Source organism: Nothobranchius furzeri, chromosome 7, assembly GCF_043380555.1.
Source record: "Nothobranchius furzeri strain GRZ-AD chromosome 7, NfurGRZ-RIMD1, whole genome shotgun sequence".
In the NCBI taxonomy this organism is placed as follows: domain Eukaryota; kingdom Metazoa; phylum Chordata; class Actinopteri; order Cyprinodontiformes; family Nothobranchiidae; genus Nothobranchius; species Nothobranchius furzeri.
In genome coordinates, this window is record NC_091747.1 from 68,724,175 (window position 1) to 68,750,344 (window position 26,170).

At 43.5% G+C, this 26,170-nt stretch overlaps 1 protein-coding gene across 1 annotated transcript; it reads right to left on the reverse strand.

Moving 5' to 3' along the window:
• mcoln1a (mucolipin TRP cation channel 1a) lies at positions 1 to 26,170 on the reverse strand. The gene is made up of 14 exons (XM_070553635.1): positions 26,012 to 26,170; positions 21,963 to 22,240; positions 17,410 to 17,577; positions 13,768 to 13,924; positions 10,947 to 11,022; positions 9,540 to 9,636; positions 6,745 to 6,844; positions 3,327 to 3,433; positions 3,029 to 3,178; positions 2,822 to 2,923; positions 2,578 to 2,700; positions 2,222 to 2,428; positions 1,889 to 2,019; positions 1 to 494 (listed from the first exon to the last, which is right to left on the reverse strand). Exons 1-14 carry the CDS (start codon positions 26,040 to 26,042, stop codon positions 458 to 460), a joined length of 1,764 nt encoding a protein of 587 aa, XP_070409736.1. The 5' UTR covers positions 26,043 to 26,170; the 3' UTR covers positions 1 to 457.

Sequence of the window (26,170 nt, forward strand, 5' to 3'; positions counted from 1 at the left end):
TTTAACCGAAAGTCATTTTAAAAGATTGAAATACGTAAAAATGTTATTAAAATATGTTCATTTGAAATGCTGCAAAAGGAAAGACAAAATAACATAAAAGGCACAGTGCAGTCCAGTCTTCAGACATACACACTTGGTCTCTTCCTAACAGGACAGGCAGCTTATTCAGAATTGTGCACCAATAAACACAAAAAATAAAAATAAAAACTGTATTTTGTTCTAAAAACAAATAAGAACTAGCACAAATGTTTTTCTTGAGGCTCCTTTTCAAAGAGGAAAACTTTCTTCTCTCAGGAAAACGAAGACCGGAGCTCCTGGCCCGGTTGATGGGGACTCCGCCCGTCACAGCCGAGGCTTCATCCAGACGCAGAACGCACGGATTCTGATCAGCTGGAGTGTGCAGCTCTGGTCAGCAGGGCACAGCCGGGGGAGGAGTGTGAGGACTCTGAGGTCAGCATCAGTTCACCAGCAGAACGTCTTCATAGGTCGTTGTTCTGGGGGAGGAGAAGAACATTCTTATGAGGTCTGATGAGAGACATATCTGATGTAAAGGTAAGGTATGTGTTCTCCATGCTGCTGCTACTAACGCCGTCTGTTCAGGGCTGGTATTGAACGCGTTAGACCAGGGGTGTTAAACTCATTTTAGCTCAGGGGCCACATTGAGGGAAATCTAGTCCCAAGTGGGCCGGACCGGTAAATTAAAAATAACTTCAGATTTCTTTCTTTGTTTTATTACAATCAATATAAAACAAGGCTGGAGCCTGAGGACAGTGTATCCTAAATAGTACAAGTACAACACCTGAAGTGTACTTGAAAATTTGAAAAAATAAAAATAAATCAACAAATAAAATAAACATTCCTTAGTGATTCAAAGAGCTTACAGATCACATGGCTAGATCAGTTTCATGCAGCACTTAAAGAGCAAGTCACCCCCAAATAAACTTTTTTTTTGCTGATAAACTAAACAAACGTGCTGCAGACACGTGTCGTCAATAATTTGGCACTTCAGTGCATCTTAGTTAAAATTTAAATATTCTGCCTAAAACTGGCCGTGTTGTGCCGTTGTCAGGTAAAAACTCTGCACTGTATTTTAATTTAAATCTGCCACCGCTATTGGCTAAGAGGTATGCTATGATGTAAACTGGTACATTATGATGTCACAATGCTGTCGTGAGCCTGAGTGTGTGTGTATTTGTTAGCGGCTCCGCCCTCTCGGTCTGCCTGGCAACAGCATTTGTTGCATTTTTCAAACAGGAAGTGGGAGTGGAGTTAGACTCTGGTAGGGGGTGACTTGCTCTTTAAAGTATATTTGACTCATTTTACTTTACATCTTTTAGCTTTCACCAGAACATCAATATCAGGAGTCACATCCTGAGTGGCGGCCAACTTCAGAATGTGATTCACGTTCTTGTGTGAGCCTTGAGCGCAGCTTTGTTTTATTTATACTCATTACAGAGGAAACTTGCTCACAAAGATATGTTTATTTTCACTCTACATTGTAAAGTATGAAAATAAAGTTTACACAACCATCTCGCGGGCCGGACTTAACCCGCTTGCGGGCCGGATTCGGCTCGCGGGCCGCATGTTTGACACCCCTGCGTTAGATGCTCCCTCTATAGGGAATAATTAGCATTTCCTATCCATCTAAATTTCCTCAGGTGTTTTCAGGTTTGTGTCTGCCATTTAAAACATAAACAGATGTCCCATTTCTCCCCTCAGCGGCAGCAGAAACAGCTGGAGATGTGACATTTCAGGTGCTTCTCTTTCTGTAAAGTCTTTATACTGCTCAGTCTGCACCTTTGGGATCACGCTCAGATTAAAAAGGTAACCATCCAGCCTATATAATCCTCGTTATTCATGTTTTGAGTTCTGATTTCTACGTACTCACCTGTCGCAGCAGCAGAAAATGGTGCAGGGAGACGTCTCCAGACCTCTGAACTTCCCTGAGTTTGGTGCATCTGTACAATCTGCTATGAAGGCGTGTAGATCTGTGATGTGGATGGGTTCGTGGGTTTGATTCTGTGGAAACCGGTGAGAGCGAGCCTGTGTCATGTCAATATATTCATTTTATTTTGCTTCATTGCACCCTACAACATTCATCCCTCCCTAGAAGGAGCGATATGCTGACACAGCAAGTTTTTCTGGCTAAATTCTCCTCACGGCCTCTGAATTAGGTCATATTGTTTTGCCAGTGCCGTCTGACGATGGTGATTTTCCCCACCTTGATGCTCTCATAAGCTCCTGTGATGAGAGCGATGAATAGAGACAGCACCATGTAGATGAAGAGGGAGATGAAGGTGTAGAGATAGAGCTGGCTGAAGAGCCACACCACAGGACTACTCTCCTGCATCTCGGAGAACGTCACGTACATGTCGTCCCCGTTGATGAGCGAGAACAGGCACTCCGAAACCGAGGACAGAGAGCGGAACTGGAAAGAGTCGGAAAACAAGAGAGGTTCCTCAAACTCGGGGTGCTACCTACAACAGGTCAGGACTCTTCCAAAACCCCTTTAATGAACTGGGAATGATCCGAGACGCACCGGCTAAAGAACATACGCAGGCTTATGGTTTTTCTCACCTTCACGTGGTACGGTCCAAGGACGATCCAGCCGCAGAAGCAGTAGCCCAGATAGATGACGGCCACGCAGCAGGAGAAGCGAATCACGTTGGGGAACGCTGCCCGAAGTGTGATGATGAGAATCTGCAGCACGAATGACACAGAGACAACGCCCGGAGAGAGAGCAGGAACTGCGTCAACATGATCCAAATTATTCTCCGACTCTTTAGCTTCAAGTGCCAGAGTCAACGCTACTGGGACTTACATTGTACTTCTGGAAGAAGGTGAGGTAGCGGATGACTCCCACCCACACCAGGAGAGTGGAGGTCCCTAAAAGGATACCACAGACGTCATAGGACGACATCGTCTGCAGGGAGAAAACAACCAAACTATAAACACACCTGCAACGCGACAGCTCTTCTATAACCTTGTATAAACACTGCAGCGGTCCAAAGCAGAGACGATACTGGACCTTTGACTCGATGCCGATCTTGATGATGCTGCCTGTGATGGTAAAGATGTCACTGATGATGAGGAGAATGAACCAGCCGTTAATAAACTCAAACCGGTCTTCCCAGCACACTTTACGATCCAGAGTTTCCCTGAAGTACTGCACAAACTCCTAAACCAGCCAAACGAGACTAACAGTGAGAAAACGTCGGCGCATAAACGCACACAACCTCTGGGCTTGTTGATTTCAGGCCACTTTTAGTGAAGCTGTAACTCAGCTCTTGATGCGTTTTCCTACAACTACACTAAACCTTTCCTACCTGTTGCAGCAGGATGCCTCTCAGAATGGAGCGTCCACACAGCAGCAGAGACAGGAAGCACAGCAGAGCCACAGTCACGTCGAACGCTACACGTGTGTAGCTCTCAGCTAGGGTTCAGAGGGCGAAACACAAGAGATGCGAGTGCTCTTTAACTCTACTTTGGCTACTGGCGTTTACAGAATACCAGCAAAAAATATTTAATATTTCTTTAGCTGATGTCACCAATTTTAAGGCTGCATATGAGCACGGTAGTTAGTGATCTCCTCATGGATGCGAGTTACCTCCAGGTACTCCTGCTGTATCAGTAACTGTGAGTAGCTTTGGATAAAAGCATCTGTTAAATAAATAATAGGTTTGTGAAATTTGATTTGAACGAACCAGAAGACTTCTGGAACAATGTCCTTTGGACAGATGAGACCGCAGTAGAGTTTACCCATAATGCACAGCTTCATGCCAGCTTCAACCAAACACACATCAGCAGCAGGCACGGTGGTGGAGACTGATGGTTTAGGGTTCTCTCTCCTAATCCACACAGGAGGCGTCAGCGGCGCGGAACGTCTCTTCTTCAAATAGTTGATCCAATATGTCCGAGAAGGGTAGAATGCCTTCTCCGGGTCCGGGATGCGGTTCTGCCTCAAGTGTAGGAGTTTAAGTGTTCATGAGTGAGGGAACGATGGAGCGTGAGATCGATGGGCGTTGTACCGGTCTGTCGTGGTGAAGAGAGCTGATTTACCGGTCGATCTACGTTCCAGCCCTCACCTATGGTCACGAGCTCTGAGTAGCGACCAAAAAAATGAGATTGCGGATACAAGCGGCCGGAATGAGTTTTTTCCACAGGGTGTCTGGACTCTCCCTTAGAGATAGGATGAGAAGCTCGGTCATCCAAGAGAAGGAGGGTTGGGCATCGAGCATCGATTGGAACAGGAACTAAGTGTCAGTTTTTCCCGGAATTGTTTAAAGCTTTTTATTTCGATTCCTAGCTCAGATTTCCCCGTACGCTGACTGGAAGTCGGAATCTGCAGCCGATCTCAGTGAAAAAAACGTGATCTTGATCAACACCTTTCAAAGCTGATCACGCCAGCTGTGTGTTGCTCCTACTCTGCAGCCCGCAGAGACCCTGAGAGCAGCATCGAGCCGAGCAACACCCTGTAACATAATTATGCTAGATCAGCCTTTCTCTGTGGTGGACCGCACCGGGTTCTGGCCACGAGGAGCCGATAGGGATAATAAACAAATAAATATATTAATAAATCTCACAACATGCAAAGTTGTGAGATTTTTTATTGCTCTTTTTTTTTTAAACTATTTAGTCTGTTGAGAGTTTAATTGTTTAATCTGTTAGATTGTAACTGACAGCAGCTACATTTACGTTTCAGTTTCCCTTCTGACTGAACGCTGCTGCAGCATGGAGGTGTAGACTCAGTCATCCTGGACATGATCATCTGAGAGTTTTAGGTGAAACCAGCTGGACGCTTCTGGTTATGTTGAAGACTTTAGAGGCTCCTTCAGTTCCCATACTTTAACACGCTGGTTGTGCTGCAAGTCTTTTTCTTTCTTCTTGAAAACACGTTTTTGTCTAATTGAAGGTGATGTTGCTGTTCATAGAATTAGAATTCATGTTGAAGTCGTGATTACCGTAAATCCTCTAATACAGGCCCGGGCCTGTATTTGGCGCAAGCTCATCAAGCTCCAGGCCTTTATTGGAAGGAGGGCCAGTATTAGAGGCAGGCCTCTATTTCTATTTGAGCAAAATGAACTAATGGTTCTCTGGAGTTTTTGACAATTAAAATTGCGCCCACATTTTCAAAGTTAAACACATTTCTTTTAACAACGGTAGTTCCTGCTTCAGCCCTCTCCCCCCTCCCCCTGCTTCAGCCCTCTCCCCCCTCCCCCTGCGCAGCGGCCGCAAACTCACTGATGCGCCTGCAGCCTCTCAGAGTTCCTGCTGCTCTAAACATTAAAATAATGATTTCATTTTCTGTTCCTCACTTCTGATTACCTTCAATGGTGTCTGTTTGTTGCAACCACCAGGTACAAAAACTAACTTGTTTTTATTTGACTATTTTTCTGTCCTGCCTGTTTATTATCTTCCTGCATCTCCTCTCAATCCTAAAGAAAAACTGCTACCTGGGTTCATATATATTCACCTCATGAGTTACCTTTGAACTGCAGTTCTAAAAGATCTACCGACCGTAAAAACAGCGGAGTGCTCCCTGCTTGGCGGCCGCATCAGTGATCGGTGCGTCACCGGAGGACAAGGTGATGCGCCCCGCTCCACAGCAAAACGCATCAGGCGCAAATAAAAGACAGAAAACAACAAAGGAAATGAACTGAGATGAACGATCGCCCCCGTACTTGCTTGCTACCACATTCCACCCGGCCACAATAAGAGACCGACCATTATTCACCTCCGCCGACACCGGCCAAAATTGGAGACCCGGCCTGTATTAGAGGATTTACGGTATTTCATTTAGACCTGTGGTTAGCTGGCTCACTTGAAACACCTAATGCTTTTGGATCCTGCCACTTGAAAGAATCAGAATCGGGAATAGATAGGAACCGGAATCAAAACAAGGATTTGGAATCGGAATTCAAACGATGCCCAACCCTATCCGGGAGGGGCTCGGGGTAGACCCGCTGCCCCCTCCACATTTAGAGGAGCCAGTTAAGGTGGCGAGGGCATCTGATTAGAATGCCTCCTGGGCTGGTGAGGTTTTTTGGGCGCGTCCAACTGGGAGGAGACCCATGGGAAGACCCAGAACATACTGGAGGGACTACGTTTCACCGGACTGTGCCTTGGGATTCCCCTGGAGGAGCTGGCCCAAGTGGCTGGAGAGACGGAAGTCTGCCCCTGTGACCTGAATCCAGATAAGCAGACGAAAATGGATGGATGGATGGAAGTATAATTCATTTAAACATAAACGCGAGACAGCAGTAGCTCAGGAGGTAGAGCGGTTTGTCGATTAATCGGAAGTTTGTAGGTTTGATCCCGGCTCTGAGAATGCTGTTGTGTCCTTGGGCAAGACACTTAACTCACATTGCCTGCAGGTGGTGGTCGGAGGGACCGGTGGCGCCAGCGTTTGGCAGCCTCGCCTCTGTCAGTGCGCCCCAGGGCAGCTGTGGCTACATCGTAGCTCATCATCACCAGCGTGTGAATGGGTGAATGACGGGTTGTGTTGTGAAGCGCCTTTGGGGGGGGGGGGGGTTGTAGAACCCTAAGAAGGTGCTATAGATATACAGGCCATTAACCGAGCTCATGTTTTGTGTGTTTGTAAACTTAACCCGAGGATTGAAGAAGGAAGGACTTACTTGTTCCAATGACTTAATTATATGAAACAAGTTGTATGAAATAAAAATAAAATTTCACAATCCAAACTATGTTTGTGTCTTTGATTCAGTCACGAATGAAAAGTCTCACCATGTCCAGAGACACTCGGGTCTCTACACTCCTTTATCGTTGCCTCGTTCTCTAACCAGATCTTCACCTTGCCACTGTGAGCCTTGTTGTCCAGAACAATCTAGAGAAAAAAATGTAAATCATATAGTTTATGATTTATTCACACTGAAAGTCACGTGGCTAGCACGAGGTCAGCTAGCCACATTTGGAAATGTGGCGGGGGGAGCTGTGATGAACCGATGACTATAGACCCTTTTACTACCTACGTTATCAAAAGTTGCGCGCGCAGCCTGGCAACGAGAGTGAAGGCTTCCTCATTCACACTCGATACTAAAACAGCGTTTTAAACCCTTTGTTTTGAAGTTCTGAGCACATAAAAATGTCGGGTTGTTGCGTGTACGGATGCCAGAATCGCTTCTCTTCAAGCAGTGGACTGAAACTTTACAGAATTCCGAAGGGAGCACATCCATTTCAACAAAATCGGAGGCGTCTGTGGCTGCAGGCCATCAAAAGGGTTGATGAAAACTGGACGGAAAACACGATCCGAAATGCTCGAGTTTGTAGCGCCCATTTTATATCAGGTAAGGTAATTATGTACTAAGATTACATATAAATATATACGCTTTATTTCATGCTTCAAATTAACATTTCATTCTAATTCATCTGTATTTTCCCACTTCATATTAGTATAAACTGTATTTCTCTAAAATTAACACGATTGTACTCTGAGCACGCTAAAAAAAGAAACCTATGCTATACTCACCCTGCCATGCAGGTACAGTTGGCTGTGAAGACGTAGTTCTCTGGTTTGTTTACTACGACCCAAGCCTCGTACGTAGCTGTCTTGTGTCCTTGTCTTTGGCTAGGAAGGACTTCTGCCTTCAAGACGTAAAACTCAGTCTATGTCGTGATATTTTACTTTCTGTACGTGGCCACAGACAACATAGTTGTATGCATCTAACGATTTGTATGCCCGTAGCGTCTCACGTGTGTACTTACTGGGCCTCTCCACTAAAAACGTATATATATCGGGCCACTGGATATCTGGCCACGCACCTACATCTTCCACCCATTCCGTAATGCCACAGGGATCCGGGAGTCTGTTGCCGTTCGTTAAAGTGAGTTTAATAATACAACATTCAAGATTTGCCGGTGATAACCCCGCAGCGTAGCTTGATAAAGCCTGAAACAACGCCATTCTCTGTTGCCAAGCTGCACGCTCATTCTCGCTGACGTCATATTGTTTACAAACAGTAAAAGGGTCTATAGTTTTTCTGAGCTACAGCTGCCCCGTCTAAAGAATTCTCCAACACATCCAAAGGATGCTGTGCAATGGTTTTAAGGTCTGGACTCCGTGATGGTCGTCGATCCACGAGTAAAAATGACCCATCATGCTCACTCTTTCACAACGTGACTCAGATGAATTCCAGCATCGTAAATATGTTCCTGCTATCAGGGAACGTATTGACAGGAACCCTCGGCCGTTCAGTATTTTCAGCTTTCTGAGCACATGATGTTGCTGAACCTTGACCCGACTATGACCACCTGCAGCGGCAGTCTTTTGGGGGGAAAGCCAGTCAGTGAAACATCCAGGAGATGTTGAGACCTGGTGTGAACACACATCCTGCCTGAGCCAAACATACGTAGACATTAGCATGTGAAGAGCAGCAGCAGAACAGGAAGTGTAGCTTCTGCTTGGCCTGTTTTACTAGACCATTGGTGTGGCGAGCCCAGAAGAGATCAGCTGATATATAAGAGGTGAGCAACAGTGTCATTCAGGTGATGCTGGGGCTTAATTTTGTAAATCAATCTGTTACTGAAGAGGGAGTGAGCAACACCAAACTCCTGGGTGCACCTATCACTGAAGGTCTTTCATGGAGCAGCAACACAACATCACTAGTCAGAAAAGCTCAGCAGTGCCTCCACCTTCTCCACAGACTCAGAAGAGCCAGAGCACCGATCCTCATCATTGACGCGGGACCACTGAAAACATCCTGACCAGCTGCATCACTGTGTGGTATGGCAGCTGAGAAGATCAACGGTGCCCCTCCTCCCCCTCTGCAAGACATGTATTAAACCCACCTGACCCTAAAACGAACAAGCAGTGTGGGTGACTCCACTCATCCCTCCAACTGCTTCTGCTCCTGCGCTCTGGGAGGAGACAGGGCCATCATCCATCAGGCTGCCAGGATACTGAACTCACAAATACCCGTACTTCATTTTGTTGAGGGGGAAAAAAATCATTGATCAGTTTATTACCAGCTTGAGTTTGGGTGAGTTTACCCTACAGTTAATTATCTGGCCAGAAGGTCACTGAAGTAAGTCCCAGCAGCTGTGCTGGCTGAATCTGAAAATACCCCGAGGCTCTGAGAGCTCTTCAGTGAGCCCTTAAAATAAGAACCAACTGCTAAAACTTAACAGCATCAACCTTATGGGCTGTTAAAAGGAAGAGCCTGAAACCTGCTGATCTGTAATTTTACCGTAAACCTGAAATCATAAATGTTACTTCACTGGAGGCAGCAAACACACAAAATAAAAGCATGCAAGACAACAGAAAACGAAAGAGCTCCATAACGTATATTTTTCAGAAAGCTGGTCGATCTGAAACTTTTGTCACTTTTCCACCAATAATGAACTATGATGAAAGGAATCTGCTGTTTTAGGAGATTAGGTGGTACGTTTTCAGCCAGAGCTTGAGTGTTACGCGGATGTGAACCACATCAGTCTGACTAATTAAACTCCAGGCTGACGACAGACGCGCCTTTCCAAACTTACGCAAGAAAGAAAAGCTTTGAGCCTGTTTGTCTTGAACTTACTGTTATGTGGAAAGTGTAGCAGTCAGGGATCTCATTGTTTATGATCGTCTGAATGTTGATCGCTTTCAGCTGGAACTGTATGGTCACATTAATCAACCTGAAATGTAGAATACACTTTATTGATCACACAGTGGAAAGACAAAGCACATATTTCTATGTGATCACGAGAGAGAGAGAGAAAATTCCAGAAACACACAAGCCTGAACTAAAAGATGCTTCTTTCTAGCCAGCGCCAGATGAGTCAGGGTTGTTGCTTAAAGAGCAAGTCACCCCCTACCAGATTCTTACTCAACTCCCACTTCCTGTTTGAAAAATGCAACAAATGCTGTTGCCTAGCAGACCGAGAGGACGGAGCCTCTAACAAATACACACACTCACAACATTGTGACATCATAACGTACCGTCTAACATCATAGTGTACCTCTTAGCCAATAGCGATGGCAGATTTAAAGTCAAACGCAGTGCAGAGTTTTTACCTGACAACGGTGCATCACTGACTACGTTTACATGCAGCCAATATCCGGGTTATGATCGGGTTAAGGTCGGGATTCGGGTTTCTGAGTTGATCAGAATAACCCGTTTACAAGCATAAATAGAAAGAGTTACCCCTAACTTGCATAACCCGATTTAAATGCGGACGTTGGGGTAGCGTCAGGACGTATGGACTACGTCCAGACGCAATATGCGTCATTTCCGGTTCTTCTTGTTCCGGTATCCTTGAAAACAACAACATGTTTCCCAGTTGGGAAGAGATAGCAACCGCGTTTGTTTGCGCTTTAGTTTCCTCGTCACTCCAAAGTGTGGTGCTGTGCCACGACTCGCCATGTTGCTCCCAACTTGTTTACTTCCGGTGTTCTGGCGCATACAAGACGTCTCACTACTCAAAAGACCAAGATTCCTTGCGAACAGAGCATGTGCAGAACACACGCTTTGATGGGGATATCCCGGTATGCGTTTACACGACCAAACATTCGGGTTAGAAAAGGGTTACCCCAGGCGTAGTAACCGGGTTTTTAAAAACCCGGTTATGAGCATATCCGGGTTTCTGGCGGTGTTTACATGGACCTGCGGAACCGGGTTATTGTGAATATTCGGGTTTTAAGAGGGTTACTGGCTGCATGTAAACGCACTGACTGACAGTTTTAGGCGGAATATTTAAATTTTAACTAAGATGCACTAAAGTGCCGAATTATTGACTACACTTGTCTACAGCACGATCGGACACTCATTTATATAGTTTATCAGGAAAAAAAATGTTGATTTGAAGTGACTTGCTGTTTATAGAGTGTTGTGTGGGTGTGCGTGTGTAGCACAGATAAGTGACTTGTTGATCTCCACCATCAGATACAGGCCCTCAGTGATAACCTTGCTAACAGAGGAGAAATCATGTGAAAAATGATGCCTTACTTGTGGAACTTGAGTGTGAAGTTCTTATAGCTGTTGGTGAGCTCGGGGACAATCAGAGGGTTCACGCCGACGCAGTCTGAAAACACAAGAATTAACTATAAAAAGTCCTGCTGATTCAACACCGACAGACATTTAGATCATTCTCCTTCTCATGAGAGCACGACAAGGTGTCAGATCTGTAAAACACTCGTCCTCGACGTGATTTCAAGTAACAGCTTGTGTTTTTGTCACCGACGCGGCGCCACTTCTGACTATGACTCAAATGAAATTTGAGGAAGTCAGAAGCTCATGAAACAATCTCTAACTGGAATTAACACAAAAAAACTATTAAATTAACAAAAGTGTTTGTGAAATGTATTTTTTAACACCATTGAGCATTTAGAGCCTCTATTTAAATATTCTAAAATGTTTTGCTACCTGTTATATTTTAGATCTGAGGAATTAGAGCACAGGAGAATGATCAAACCGTTCTTTAGTAAAGAGATCCTTCTTTGTATTCATGTTCTCTGTCTACTCTTTGGAAACAGGTACACTTATTGCAGCATTTTTAAGTATTAACTGTATTTATTTGGCTAAATGGGCAGGCCATAATACTTTCACATTTCCTATCAATCAGGGTTTTCCCGATGTGGCGAAAAGGAGCCAAAACCAAACTGTTTGACTCTAAACCTGAGACAGAAGCAGATCCGACATGAACATTACAATCCTGGCGTGTTGACGAATTGCAGCGGAGGGTAAAATCCACGTCACTGCAGACTGAAAACATGATCATAATACAGCGTGCTGCATTTTACACTCCTAGTCGTTCAGCAAACATTCTTGAGAATGAACGCTTCCATAGAAAAAGGTCAAAGGTTAATAAGAGGTGCATTAAAGTGGCACAAAACAAGACAGCTTTATTTATATAACACACTTCCTACATGAACGCAACTCAATGTGCTTTACGGCGTTAAGACAGACAAAACAAACACAAACATGATCAGTGGGATTACAAAACACTGAACCCTAAAACTAGAAAATTAACATATCAGTTAAAGATTGTGAAGAGAACTAAATGTGGTCATCAGTAACAGTGTTTCCCCTGGGAACTTTTCCAGCTGTGGTGTGTGTGTGTGTGTGTGTATGTGTGTGTGTGTGTGTGTGTGGGGGGTGAAATTATGACACGTCTCACTTTTATGTTAATATTGTTTTATTTGATGCCCTCCACTCTGAACAGCACCAATCCAGCAACTGCTGCATTTTAATAACTAGTATTAAAGGTGAGTACACCAATATTTGCACAAGAATAATTTTTGTTTTAAACTCTCAGTGACACACTTTGCGGGTGGAGGGGGGGGCGGCATTTAATTTTTCTTGGCGTCTGGAAAAACATCTCCTTCTGCCCCCCTTTATTTTGGTCCAAGACCATTGCTGGGCTGGCCCTGTTAAACACCTTCTACACCCCTGCTTAGTAGACTTAATGAAGTATTTTTAAGTCAGTATAAAAATGACTGAAACACAAATTTACATATTTGGCATTATTGACCAATATCTTTGATTTAATTTATGTGTTAAGAACATCAAGATGCATTACAGTGAACATTATAATAAAGTACATGTTTCTAGTGCAGAGAGGAGAAAACCCATAGAAGCACTGATTTGATCTCATTTCAGAGAAAAATAGAACAGGTCAGATGCACCTAATAAATAAAATTACTAACATAAACTCAGGAATCTGTTTCTTTGCTTCGTTGTTCTGGTGATGAAAACATCACTAATGTCAAAGGAGATACACAGATGAATGCATCTCTTGTTTATTATTTGGAAAAGAGTGGGCGTGGTTTACATCAATACATTAGTTTAAATCTGAAATTGATATGGATTGATCAGAAGTTGCTATGTGTGTTTATTAGAAAACTATTTACAGAGCAGCCTCAGAACTGAGATTCAATATTTTTGATCACAATAGTAAAGGAACTGTTACAGAACAAGTTTTTCAGTAAAATCAGAACATTAATATTTAAGTGCATGCATTAATGCATCTGAACTCATGCAGTAGGAACTAGGAAATATGAAACTAGAATCAGACGCAACTTCTTTGTTTTTATTTGATTAAACAGATTTTTTCCTAACATTGTCGGCATTTTCCCCACACACAGTTAAACAAAACAATGTTGATTAAGGTGTGTGAGAGAGAGGGAGAGAGAGTTAAAATAATTATAAAAAATAAAAACCCGACCGGAGCGGAGGCAGTGACCGACGCATGCACGAGCCGTTTTCAGCTCTGTCTTGTCAAATGCACGTACGTTACGAAAAAAGTAACTTTAAATATTCAACCGAAAAAGAGGTGAGCTGAAGAAAACCTAGGGAGTTCTGAAGACACGTGAGCAACTGTGAAGCAAGCACAGAGAGATATGTTACTGTGTGTGTGTGTGTGTGTATGCCTGGGACGGACTGAGCTCCAGGCTGCAGAGTTTTGTGTGTAGGGAGGGGCGGGCGCTCTATGTGACTGGCCAATCACAGAGCGTGAAGACAGTCAGTTACCCAATGAGGATTTTCCTTCAGACGATTACAGATATTTACGAGTTTTACTCGTTTCATGCTCGTACTCGTCAAAAATGCTTTATCCGTACCGGATACTCGTCTGAAACGACGTCCCTTCGGGAAACAGCGCAATGTAAGGGAAACACTGAGTAAACTGTAATCAATGACTGTGATTCTTATAAACAGCTGTTTATCATAAATAGAACACGTATAAGAAGAGCATGTTGTTAAATGTGAGCTGTTATCTCCTTAACCCGTCACACACACCACACACAGCTGAGGAAGGCAGTTCCTGTACCTGTGACGATGTACGGGTCTATGGTGAACGTGTCGTTTGCCGGGTCGATCCGGCCCTTCTTGTAGTACTGCTGGCAGAGGGAGAGCGCGCTGCCGTTCACACCAACACCATAGACGTACGCGTAACGCCCCACCGTGGTCTCTGGCAAGATTAAATACTGAGGAGGAAAAAATCAGAGTGACAGAAAAAAAAAATCAAGTTTAATTAAAAGGTTCCAGATCATGCTATTTAAAACCTTAGAGCGCAACAATAGGCACAGCATATGATAAAACATTTCCGTTGGAACTATAGAGATCTCGTTTATCTTAACGCTTTGATGCATGAATTATGAAATCTTCAACCATGACTTTTTTTAAACAATTTTTTTCATTCGTCTTTAGGTGTGAATGAAACAAATTTCAACAAATATTTTTTGTAAAATTTTCTAATTTACAAATAATTTATTACATGTCCATCTCAGTGGACAGCGTGCATTCTGAGCATGAAATATGGTGGCTTGGCTTACTGAAGTACAAATGGAGGAGCTTAAATGCAATAAAGTCTTCAACAGCTGTGCTTAATAGCAAAAACAGATAAATAACAATTTTGAGTAGCTGTCCGCTGTAGTGACCACTTTGCATCAAAGGGTTAAGTAAGAGTTATTTTCATCAGCATGAATTTATACCTGGAAATAAAACGCTTTGTTTCAGTGAAACTCCGCCCATGCCTGCTCCAACAAAAAGAGCCTTCTTCGGCATCTTAGATGAATCGGTTACGTGGTTAAAGCATCTGCCTGTCAACTCAGTTTGCCATGCGCAGATGTGGGTTTGACTCCCGGTGAAGTCGGCAGTAATTTATTTACTGCCAGCTAAAGCAGATTTCATGTTTTTAAATTTTAGTTTTATTGATTATTTTCTGCTAAATATTTTGTGTCTCTACAGGACCTTGACTTTGGACATTTCCAAGCAGCATTTTAGTTGATCTACTCCTCTCACCTCACATGGACTCACACTGGCTGAATAAACAAAAGTGAAAAAAAAAAAAACATATTAGTCCTTATATTTTAAAGAGTCGGCGATGGACTGGCTCTCTGTCCAGGGTGTACCCCGCCTGATTGCCCATTGACCGCTGGAGATAGGCACCAGCCCCCCCCCCGCGACCCTACGTGGATTCAGACGATGGATGGATGGATGGATGGATGGATGGATGGATGGATGGATGGATGGATGGATGGGTGGATGGATGGATGGATGGATGGATGGATGGATGGATGGATGGATTTTAAAGAGTTTACCAATGAAGGATTGAAAACACCATCCTGGCAAGTTTAGCTAAAAAAGAAAAAAGGTTACTGCCGTGACCGGGATGTGAACCTGTGCTAAACTAGCCCAGTGCACTAACCACTAGACTACCAAGTCTTTTACATGGCTCTCGTCACCCACTTATCAGATTGCATTACATCATGGTCACAGGCTTCATCCACCACTCTAAAACCTATAGTCTTAATAGACAAGCAAGCAATAAAAATTATGGACCAGAAACCATTGAAATGGCATCATTGTCGCATTTTAAGGAAACATAATCTTCTCACTTTTGAAAAGTTTATTAATTTTAGCACTCTAAGATTCTTTTTCAATTGTCTAAATGATAACTTGTCTAAACTGTTCTCTACTGTGGCCGTCAGACGTCAGAGCTCTCATAGAACAATCACTCGAGCCTCCACCTGCGGCGATTGTCTCGTCCCGCGATGCAAGACTTCTTTTGGTCAGTCTGCTCTTTCTATAAAGGGGGCCAAACTTTGGAACTGTCTACCTGCTGACCTAAAACTAGAAACGGACAGTAACGTTTTTAACAAAGAACTCAAAAAATGGTTAAAGTCAAAACAACAATGTCTACATGAATAGTTTTAAAGTCTTACATTGCTGCTCAAATTGCCTTGTTTTATTCTTTTTATTCTTTTTAATTGAAAATTGTTTGCAATTTTAATCTGTTTTCTGTTTGATTTATTGTTGATCTCTTTGTATTTTATTTAAATGTACTCTACTTTTTAGAAAGGTTCCATGGACAAGTGTTGCAAATTAGCACGTGTGCTAACACACTAAACAATGCATCTGGTTCATCCAATGTAATCGCTGTGTCCATGTTAAATAAATATCACTACTACTAACACTATATATCCTTTGCTGACCAGGAGAGAAGACGGGTTTCAGAACCCAGACTAGATTCAGGGAAGGAGTAGGGTCTGGAGTCGGAAGGAGGACGGTATTACGTACAACCTTTCAGGATTTTCATAATAAATTCAGAATTTGCAGCTGAAACAAGAAAATGCATGAATGTAGCCAAAAACATATCATATGCTAAGAAGCTCCAACAAGAGGATTTTGCGTGATATGGCCCCTTTAAGAGAAGTAAACAAAAAGTCACTCGAGTAAAAGGATCAGCAGCTTGTTACAAATGAGCTATACGGCTGACTTGCTAGCTGTTAGAAACACAAACACGTATTCCAACCATCCAGGCCTAAGGTTGCTCCCCTTAAAGGGGTCGACCGCTGAATTATATCTATGCAGCGTTGCTTTGTCGTAATAAAGTCTCAAGTCTAAACCGGCTCCTGCAAATCATTAGTGTTACTTCTTACTTTTCATTTGCAGTCCACATGATTATTGAGCTGAACGAGAATAATTGGTATCATTATTGAGTCATCTGCAAAGAAAATGCTTCTAGTTCCCATTCACTTCTATTGTTTATGCTAGGCAAAGGCAGACCAGGAGAATTACTGCGCTGGTAACAAAATGCTTTTGTGCCACTAATCTAGCTCTGGAGAATGTGGTGATAGACAACATTTCACTTTGAGGTGGAATACCCCTTTAAGGACTTACAGAAACTTACTCCAAAAAGACACCATCCAAATTCACATTTTGACCAGGAAATTAGTTTTTGGTTATCGTTTTGCACTCATAGTTCTTTTCTTTATTTACTGTTCAACACATAAGCTTCAGCACTGTAACATTTAGGGACTGAGATACAATCTTTTTACAACATTGTTGTTCCTTAAATGCCTCATTTACTCTCATCAGTGTTTGTTACTCTTTGGTCACGACTCTCAAATCAAAACATATGTAACCTGAGATAACCCGACTTCAGTCAAGCGCTCCAAACCATATTAAACATTTTTAATCTGCGTATGACCTCGGCCTTGACAACAATTGGAAACTATAACACGTGCTTAAGCATCACTAAGCCCAACAACTTATTCCTGCTCAAATAAAGACCCACTAAGACCCTTTCATATTACTCCTTCCTATCTCTACACTGGCTTCTTCTGAAGTTTAGGCTCCATTTAAACTCTTCATCTTCTCAAGACCTCGTGGTGTTAAAGAGCATGTGTGGACTTGATGCTCTTTAGGGGTCTTAAAATCATGAGTGAACCTACCACTGTTCACAAAGTCTTTGGTTTTAACATTTGAGTTTTAAAAGAGAGTTTTACTTTGTTTTTGTTTCCATCTGAGTTTTATATGGAAACACAAGCCACTACTCAGATAGACATTCAGAGATAAGCTGAAATCAAAGGTTTGTTTTGGTAATAAAACTAATGTTAGGCAGGCGGTCATTATCTTATGGTGGTCTGGTGTATTGAGGGAGCACTTTGGTCTCTTTAGAGCTTACCTTCTCCACAGCGTAGTAGATGTGGTCGTAAACGTCCTGCTGAGTGTAGACAGCAAAGGAGGCGCCTGAGGGTTCGTCATAGTCTTTCAGAAACAGGCGCTTGAACGTCATCGTGTTTTCTTCCTTGAATGTCACCACCACCTGGTTACTGAGGCCGAACAGCACCAACTACAGCACAGCGGCAGAGGTGCAACAAAAACCATCAATGAAAAATGTTTACAGGCTGAGGAGGAGCTAAAAGGAAAACCTCAGACGAACCAAACAGTGTTTACTGTCTCATACTGTCACACGTGCAACACAACAGGGAGTTGGAAAGGTCAGCTAATAGACACGGAGGTGAAATCAGGTCACATTTTACTCCTGTGTTTATCTCTAACTGAAACACACACACACACACACACACACACACACACACACACACACACACACACACACACACACACACACACACACACACAAAGTTATGGCAATAAAAAAGGTCATTTTTAACTAAACTCGCCACACTAGTGGCTCCCTTATTTAAAAAGGGGGGGCACAGGATGAGTTCAAATTGCAAGGGGGTTAAACTACTGAGCCTCCCTGGCAAGGTCTAATCAGGAGTTTTGAAGAGGAGGGTCTGACGGATTGTCGAACCTCGGATTCAGGAGGAGCAATGTGGTTTTCGACCTGGTTGTGGAACACTAGACCAGATTTATACCCTTAGGGGGATCCTGGAGCGAAGGTGGAAGTTCGCCCAACCAATCTACATGTGTTTGTTGGATTTGGAGAAGGCATTCAACCACGTCCCTAGGGGGGGACACTGTTGGGGTATACTTTAGGAGTATAGGGTACCAGGCCCTCTGATACGGGCTGTTAGGTCCCTGTATGACCTGTGTCAGAGCTAGGTTCGCATTGCCGGCAGTAAGCCAAGCTTGTTTGAGGTGAAAGTTGGACTCCGCCAAGGCTGCCCTTTGTCACCGATTCTGTTCATAACTTAAAAGGTTTTCTAGGTGCAACCAAGGTTTTGAGGGTAGGAATGCAACGATACCCCTTTTTTCCAAACCGATACGATACCGATTCTTGGATCAGAGTACTCGCCGATACAGATTACCGATACTTCTACTACACAAAAAAAATGCTATGAATTGGAATACAGGTTTTATTTTCTTCTCTGTTTTCAACAGGAAAATACTGAGGTAGATGAAAAGTAAATTATATGAATAGAAATGATCACAAAACTAAAATATTAGGTGCACAGAAATGACAAGTTACAGTGAAGCCACTTTCAAGCAACTGCATTGGTATCAGTTCCTGATATCGGTTAACTTTTAGCGATACCAGTATCGGTATCTGTGCATCCCTAGTTGAGGGGATCAGTTTTGGTGGCCTTAGGATCGGATCTCTGCTTTTTGCAGATGATGTAGTCCTGTTGGCTTCATCGGTGCGTGACCGCTGACTTTCGCTGGAGCGGTTTGCAGCCAAGTGTGAAGCAGCTCGGATGAGAATCAGCTCCTCAAAATCCAAGACAATGGTCTTATCGGCAAAGGGTAGAATTCCTTCTCTGGGTCAGGGGGGAGATCTTGCCTCAAGTGGAGGAATGCAAGTATCTTGGGGTCTTGTTCACTAGTGAGAGAAAGATGGAGGGTGAGATCGATAGGCAGATTGGTGCTACTTCTACACTACTGCGGGAGTTGTACCGGTCAGTCATGGTGAGGAGAGAGCTGAGCCGAATGTGAAGCTCTCGATTTATCGGTCGATCTACGATCCTACCCTCATCTATGGTAACAAGCTTTGGGTAGTGACAGAAAGAATGAGATTGCAGATGCAAGAGGCCAAAATGAATTTTCTCCGCCAGGTGGACGGGCTCTCCCTTGGAGATAGGGTGAGAAGCTCGGTCTTCAGGGAGGGGCTTGAAGTAAACCTGCTGCTCCTCCACACCGAGGGAAGCCAGTTGAGTTGGCTCGGGCATCTGGTCAGGATTCTCCCTGGATGCCTCCCTGGTGAGGTTTTCCGGGCACGTCCGACCAGGAGGAGACCCAAGGGAAGACCCAGGACACGCTGGAGAGACTATGTCTCTCGGCTGGCCAGGTAATGCCTTAGAATTTCCCCGGAGGAGCTGAGCTGGCCCAAGCGGCTGGGGAGAGGGAAGTCTGGCGTCTCTCCTCAGGCTACTGCCCATGCAACACGACCATGGATAAGCGGCTGAAAATGGATGGATGAACTCAGCTGTTTAGTGTGACCCGTCAGGCTGAAAACAGATGTTTCTGTAATGGTTGTTGTCGTAGAACATCTTCTCTAAAATGCACACCACAGCCTGGGGGCGTCAAATATGTGACTGCCACCATTACAGCTAGCTGTATATTAGGGCTGCTCTGGGTGTCGTCGTCGTCTTCCTCCGCTTATCCGGGTCCGGGTCGCGGGGGCAGCATCCCAACTAGGGAGCTCCAGACCGTCCTCTCCCCGGCCACCTCCACCAGCTCCTCCGGCAGGACCCCAAGGCGTTCCCGGACCAGATTGGAGATGTAACCTCTCAACGTGTCCTGGGTCGACCCGGGGGCCTTCTGCCGGCAGGACATGCCCGAAACACCTCCTCAGGGAGGCGTCCAGGAGGCATCCTGACCAGATGCCAAAACCACCTCAACTGGCTCCTTTTGATCCGGAGGAGCAGCCGTTCTACTCTGAGTCCCTCCCGAATGTCCGAGCTCCTCACCCTATCTCTAAGGCTGAGCCCGGCCACCCTACGGAGGAAACTCATTTCGGCCGCTTGTATCCGCGATCTCGTTCTTTCGGTCATTACCCAAAGCTCATGACCATAGGTGAGGATTGGGACGTAGATCGACCGGTAAATCGAGAGCCTGGCTTTCTGGCTCCGCATCACTGCAGACGCCAAACCAATCCGCCTGTCCATCTCCCGATCCCTCCTACCCTCACTCGTGAACAAGACCCCGAGGTACTTAAACTCCTCCACCTGAGGTGGGACGTCTCTCCCGACCCGGAGTTGGCAAGCCACCCTTTTCCGGTCGAGAACTGTGATCTCAGATTTGGAGGTGCTGATCCTCATCCCAGCCGCTTCACACTCGGCCGCGAACCTACCCAGCAAGAGCTGCTCTGGGTGTGTTAGTCATAAATAATTAATACGTCACTGATTGCAGATGAATTATTGAACAGCCTCGGTATGGAAAACAGGGCAGAAGAGCTTTACACCAAAGTGAGTCTTTCATTACAGTTATTTAAATTAAATTATATGGTTGTTTATTAAGTTGCACCAGAAACAGCACGTTCGTACCTCTAGGGCTCAGGTTCCTCGTTTTTGGTTCTGGTCAAGAATTTTCACTTTGGTGCATCCTGCTATCAACTGTAGAAGAATCTCAGTAGGGATGCACAATATATCGGCATCAATATCGGTATGGCCGATGTTAGTCATTTTTTAACATATCAGTATCGGTCCGATAAATAAAACTGGGCCGATATTAACAACCAATATTTTTTACATCTTGTTTCCATTTGTTTGTCTGCTTCAGAGGGTGAGGGGGGTGGTGTGTATTAGTTTAGTCATGTGAAAGTGATCGTAATCATCTCAGAAGTGTAAATGTGTGTGGTGTGTGTACATACTAGTGTAAATTCAGCTTTAATCATTTTTATTCTATTCGATATCTGCTGATTTTAGAAGCATTAATGTCAGTATGCCGGTATCGGCAAATATTGGTTATCGGCCATAACGATGATATTTACTCATTCACTTCCAGTCGTTTCCTGATCGGTAAAGCCCTTTGCTGCCAGCGGTTTTCACCATTTTTACTGTTTTATTAAGACTCACAAAACTTTTTCGTGCTAGGATGATGTTGACGCCAAAACAACCAAAACAAAATGGAGACTCACCTCTTACATCAGAGAATTTGCGCGTTTCGAGCGTTATCCGTTCCTTCATAATCCGTTATCGAATTGTGATCGGCAGAAGATTTTCCGGTTTGCGCCTCACTTTTATTTACAGCAACAGTCCAAAACGATCTCCTAACACATGGATTTCTGCTTCCTGGTCACGTGACATGTGACACACGCGGATGAAGATCGGCTTTAGAGCTGGGACGTTTGTTCTCACGGTGCGGGGGGGGGGGGGGGGGGCTGGTTTCGACACCCACACAGTAAAAAAATGCAAATGACAAATTTAGTGGTCATTGGCAGTGAACGGTTGGATTTAAAATGACGATTTTTCTCGTCAATGGAAGTTAATGAGTTAATATCGGTATCGGCCCAAAAAATTTCATATCGGTGCACCACTAAATCTCAGTAATCACTGTAAACTTGTGTTCACATGAGACAAATTCAGACACATTTGATGCTATGAAATCCTCTGTTTCTGTCACTTTTCAGTCTTTGTGTGATATCAAATAAACTGGAAACTTCAAAACAGCTTCAGTCATTTCCACTGATCCTTCTGTGAGAACAGTCATACAACTAGGAAACATTTAGTAAATGAATGCTTAATGTTACATATTTTCTACTGTATTTGTTTACTAAGCAGTTTAATAGTGACTCACAGACCCTGATCAATAATAATCACTATTCTTATGTACCTGAGCAGTAACAAGGATGATCTTGAGCAGCTGAAGAACCAGCTTGTAAGGTATTCGGCCCTTGGCGTGATATTTGTCACATGGACTCATGAAGAAGTACTTGAGTTTTCTGCGAATGGCCTCCTCCTCCTGATCCGTCCTGACCCAGTGGCCTGTTGCTGTTGCTGTGGGTGAGCTGGGGCTGTTGTGGTTGCTGCAGTTGACGTGATGGTCGTGTTCACCGCTGCTGTCCGTGGAGCCGTAGCGAGTCACTGAGGAGTGTAGGACAGCCTGTCCTCCTGAGGAAAGGATGAAAAACTACTTTAGTCATGGGTGTTTTATGTTACCTCAGCCAAAAATCCATGGATCTCAAACGATTACAGTTAATAGTTACATTTAACAGGGCCGGTTATTTTTAAATGTAATTAAAATTCATCAATACCGTAGTTATGGTTTAGGACTGTATATAAAGCTAAAAAGGGTCTGAAATCCTAAGATAACACTATCCAGAGCTAGAAAATGACTGAGTCATGCTAAGCCACACAGCTGAGCAGAAAGAGGAAGAGAAAAGATGGCGGTCTGTTTGAGGTTCCACTGAGGCCTTCGACTGCGTGGAGATTATATATCTATTGTGAATGTTACAGATAACTCCCAGCCAGGTCAACAAACACAACTTGATCACTTGCAAAAGGGATCATAGTCTGCATCCTGGAGAGCACTGAAGCAGATGCACGACTCGCTCCTGACCGTGTCATCGGCTTTGGCCTGAAATGAATCGATTTTTGGAATAAATCCGTTTCTAGACGAGCCACCGTGCCCACAGCAGCAGGTGCGTACCTGCCTGTCAACAATCAGGTCTTCACCTTTCTGTAACCAAGACATAAAATACAAGAGGGGTAATTCTTTTAGCCTCCAAGTAGGAATGGACAGTACATCGGCATCAATTTCGGTAATGGCCGATGTTAGTCACTTTTTAACATATCGGTATCGGTTTGATAAATAAAACCGGGCCGATATTAACAACCAATATTGTTCCCATCTTATCTCCATTTATTTGCCTGTTTCAGAGGGTGAGAGGAGTGATGTGTAATTGTTTAGTCTAGAGATGCAACGATACCACTTTTTCCCTAGCCGATACGATACCGATACTTGGATCTGAGCACTCGCCGATACCGATTGCCAATACCGATACTTCTACCATACAAAAAAGGCAATGATTTGGAATACAGATTTTATTTTCTTCTCTGCACAGGAAAATACTGTGAGGTAGATAAAAAGTAAAATATATGAATGGAAATCATCACAAAACTAAAATATTAGGTGAACTGAAATGACAAGTTAGTGAAGCCATTTTCAAGCAACTGCATTGGTATCGGTTCCTGGTATCGGTTAACTTTTACCGATACTGGTATTGGCATCGTACCAGTATCGGTATCGGTGCATCCCTAGTTTAGTCGTGTGAACAGTGAATGAAATCATCTCAGAAGCGTAAATGTGTGTGTGGTGTGTACATAATAATGTAAATTCAGCTTTAATCATTTTCATTCTATACAAAATCTGCTGATTTTAGAAGTATTCGTGTCAGTATATCAGTATCAGCAAATATCTGTTATCGGCCATAACAGTAATCCTAATATTGATTATCAGTATCAGTCCAAATTTTTCATATCGGTGCATCACTACCTCCAAATCTCTGACAACTCAAAGCTGAGTTCCAGGTGAAAGCTGTTTGGGGAAATAGGTTTCTTGCTGAAGAAGAAGAAAAAAGATTGTGTCACGGGTCTGCTGATATCAGAGCAAAATCAAGAAGCAGGAGTGTTAGGGATTCCTTGAATAGTTCAGAGCTGAACCAGCTGAAACCTGATTAAATCACGAAAAGTTAACCCTAAAACAACAGGAACAATAAAGGCTAAAAATCAGAAAGTCTTCATAGAAATTTGTCGTTTCCATCCTGATTAAATCTCGAGCTATGGCTAGAGAGGAAATCCTTCACCTCAAAATGTGCTCATTATTTATAATATGTGTCACGTGGCTTCGGTTCAGTAGATCAGGCTGCTTTAGGCAAATAATGAATGAGGTCAATCAGTCTGATGTTTTCAGGGATTTGCTAGTACAAACTCAGAATGTGTAGCATGTGACATTTACAGGGAATTACTTAAGGTCACCAGCGAATGAGAGTAGCCAGCATGTGGCCATGCTGGAGAGGAATCTTTGCTTAGAAGCAACAAGTCAGCAGACAAATCCACGAGGTTAGCAGTCCTCGACCGAGAAGTGAAACAGGAGGAAACAAACTGCTGAAGCTCAATGTTAGTCAGCAAAAAAAAGTCAACAAGATGAAAGTTCTGCACATTGTTCTGTGGCAGATTAATGATCAAGTTGATCTAGTCTGTAGGTAGTTAAAAGAGGAGCAGATTCATTCTGTTGTCACACAAATGTCAACAAACAACAAGACCCTAAAGAACAAATCGCTTTTTCTGATCTGTGTTGCAAACTAAGAGTTAGATGGAGTTTATTGGTTATTTACTCAGTTTTGGGAAAACTTTCTTTTCCTCTCAGACTGTGTGTTGTACAGTTGGTTTATGAAAACCACACGTTTCCCAACAGAAAAGGATCACTTCCTGTGTCCATGCTGACGAGACCCTTGCGCCGGCTCGCTTAAATGTTTAAGAAACTCAGCTTGATGCATCCAGCGGTGAAAGAACCCACTTCCTGCAGGCATGAGACATGAGGTCTTTTTGTATCTTTAATCAGAAGAGTGTGTTGACCGTCATGGCAGACAGCCATCGCACAAAAGCGGCTGCAGGAATTTGATCATAACACCAGATTTGACGAGTGAATCTATGAAAATGTCTAGCTCTTCTGTTTCACCGTTGTCAGCGGAGCGTTGGAAGATACACTGATGCTACCTCCTGTCAATCATTCCCGACTAGACGTCTGTCAACAGCTGCATATCAGGGCTTAGAACCGAGCTAATCTGGCCATCTGCAGCAAAACGCCACTCAGGTTAGTTTCCACCTACATAAAAACAGCTAAAAACCTGATGTGCTGAAAACAGCGTTGTGAGTTTTCAGGTGTTTGTAGGTGATACATTCACTGTTTCTAGCAAGTGTTTAAGGTGTCTGGTGAGAGAAAATGACCAGAAGAATCAGCTACAACAGGACAGTTTACTCAGTTGACCAACATTGTGATATATCCACCTCCAAATCTTCTGCAATCAAACAGAAGTACGATGATTAGAGTTAAATAAAAACACTGAAGGTCAATAGTGACTGAAAACAGCAGAATAAACCAACTTAATAACCACAATTTACTGCTTCAAAGCAACTATTTTAATGATGAAACTCTACATAAAACACATTTAGCATACACATAGCCCTATTTGTTTAGAGATCATGGACAGGGTAACTACGAGGTTTCTCATGTGTGGTTTCCATAGACTGTAAATACGGATTGTTTCGGATGTTTCACTAACCAATCCTGTAACTAAATCCCTGAAACCCTGAAAGATGTGACGTCACAACAGGGGAAGGCTGCAAACACAACTGTAACATCAGTAATTACTGTTTTTCCGAAGCTAAAGCTCCCAAACACACACGCGGAAAACACTCATCGCTGTCAAAGCCCTGGGTTGTTTTTCAAAAATATCAAACAGCTCATACGAGTCTAGCTTTACAAGCTAAAGCCGCCGAGTGTTTGCAGCATAAAGGGTTTCTTTCTTGACATGAACTAAAATCACTTCGCTTTTATTCTGTTCCGCTATTAAAGGAAAACTAACCTACATCCTTTCTGGATCTAAGGTGTTGCTATTGTAGACACCTTTGTCCACAAGCTCTCTATCAGAGCCAGACTAAACCTGTTGATGTTGGTTTGAACAACGAGCAGGACAGAACTACTGCCTTTAAAGTTACCTGCTGGGTTTTAGACACCAACGTGTTACTAAAAGGTGGTTTAAATCCTGTCGCAGAGCCCAAGCCTATCAGTAAACACAAACACTTCGTTTTGAGGAAAACAAGCAGAAGTGTCGATTAAAAACAAATGTAACGGTTACATCTTTTTAAATTCAACCTTACCACAGGATTCCTGGCGTCCCGTCGCAGCCATGTGTGGAAGTAAAACCGAACTAAGACATCAGGGACAACTACTGAGTGAACATCAGGGTGACTAGGAGCTCGCTGATCGGGTTTACCGAAGTCTACCAAGTCCAGCTCGAGCTCTGCCGTTTGCGCAAA

Bases quoted from the DNA above. Each gene is read 5' to 3' on its own strand.
- mcoln1a (XM_070553635.1), bottom strand. From the start codon at position 26,042: ATGGCTGCGACGGGACGCCAGGAATCCTGTG. The intron at 2,924-3,028 runs GTCCAGTATCGT...TTCTCCCTGCAG, and splicing joins AGATCGGCATCGAGTCAAAG to ACGATGTCGTCCTATGACGT. The intron at 2,701-2,821 runs GTAAGTCCCAGT...TTCGTGCTGCAG, and splicing joins CCTTCTTCCAGAAGTACAAT to ATTCTCATCATCACACTTCG.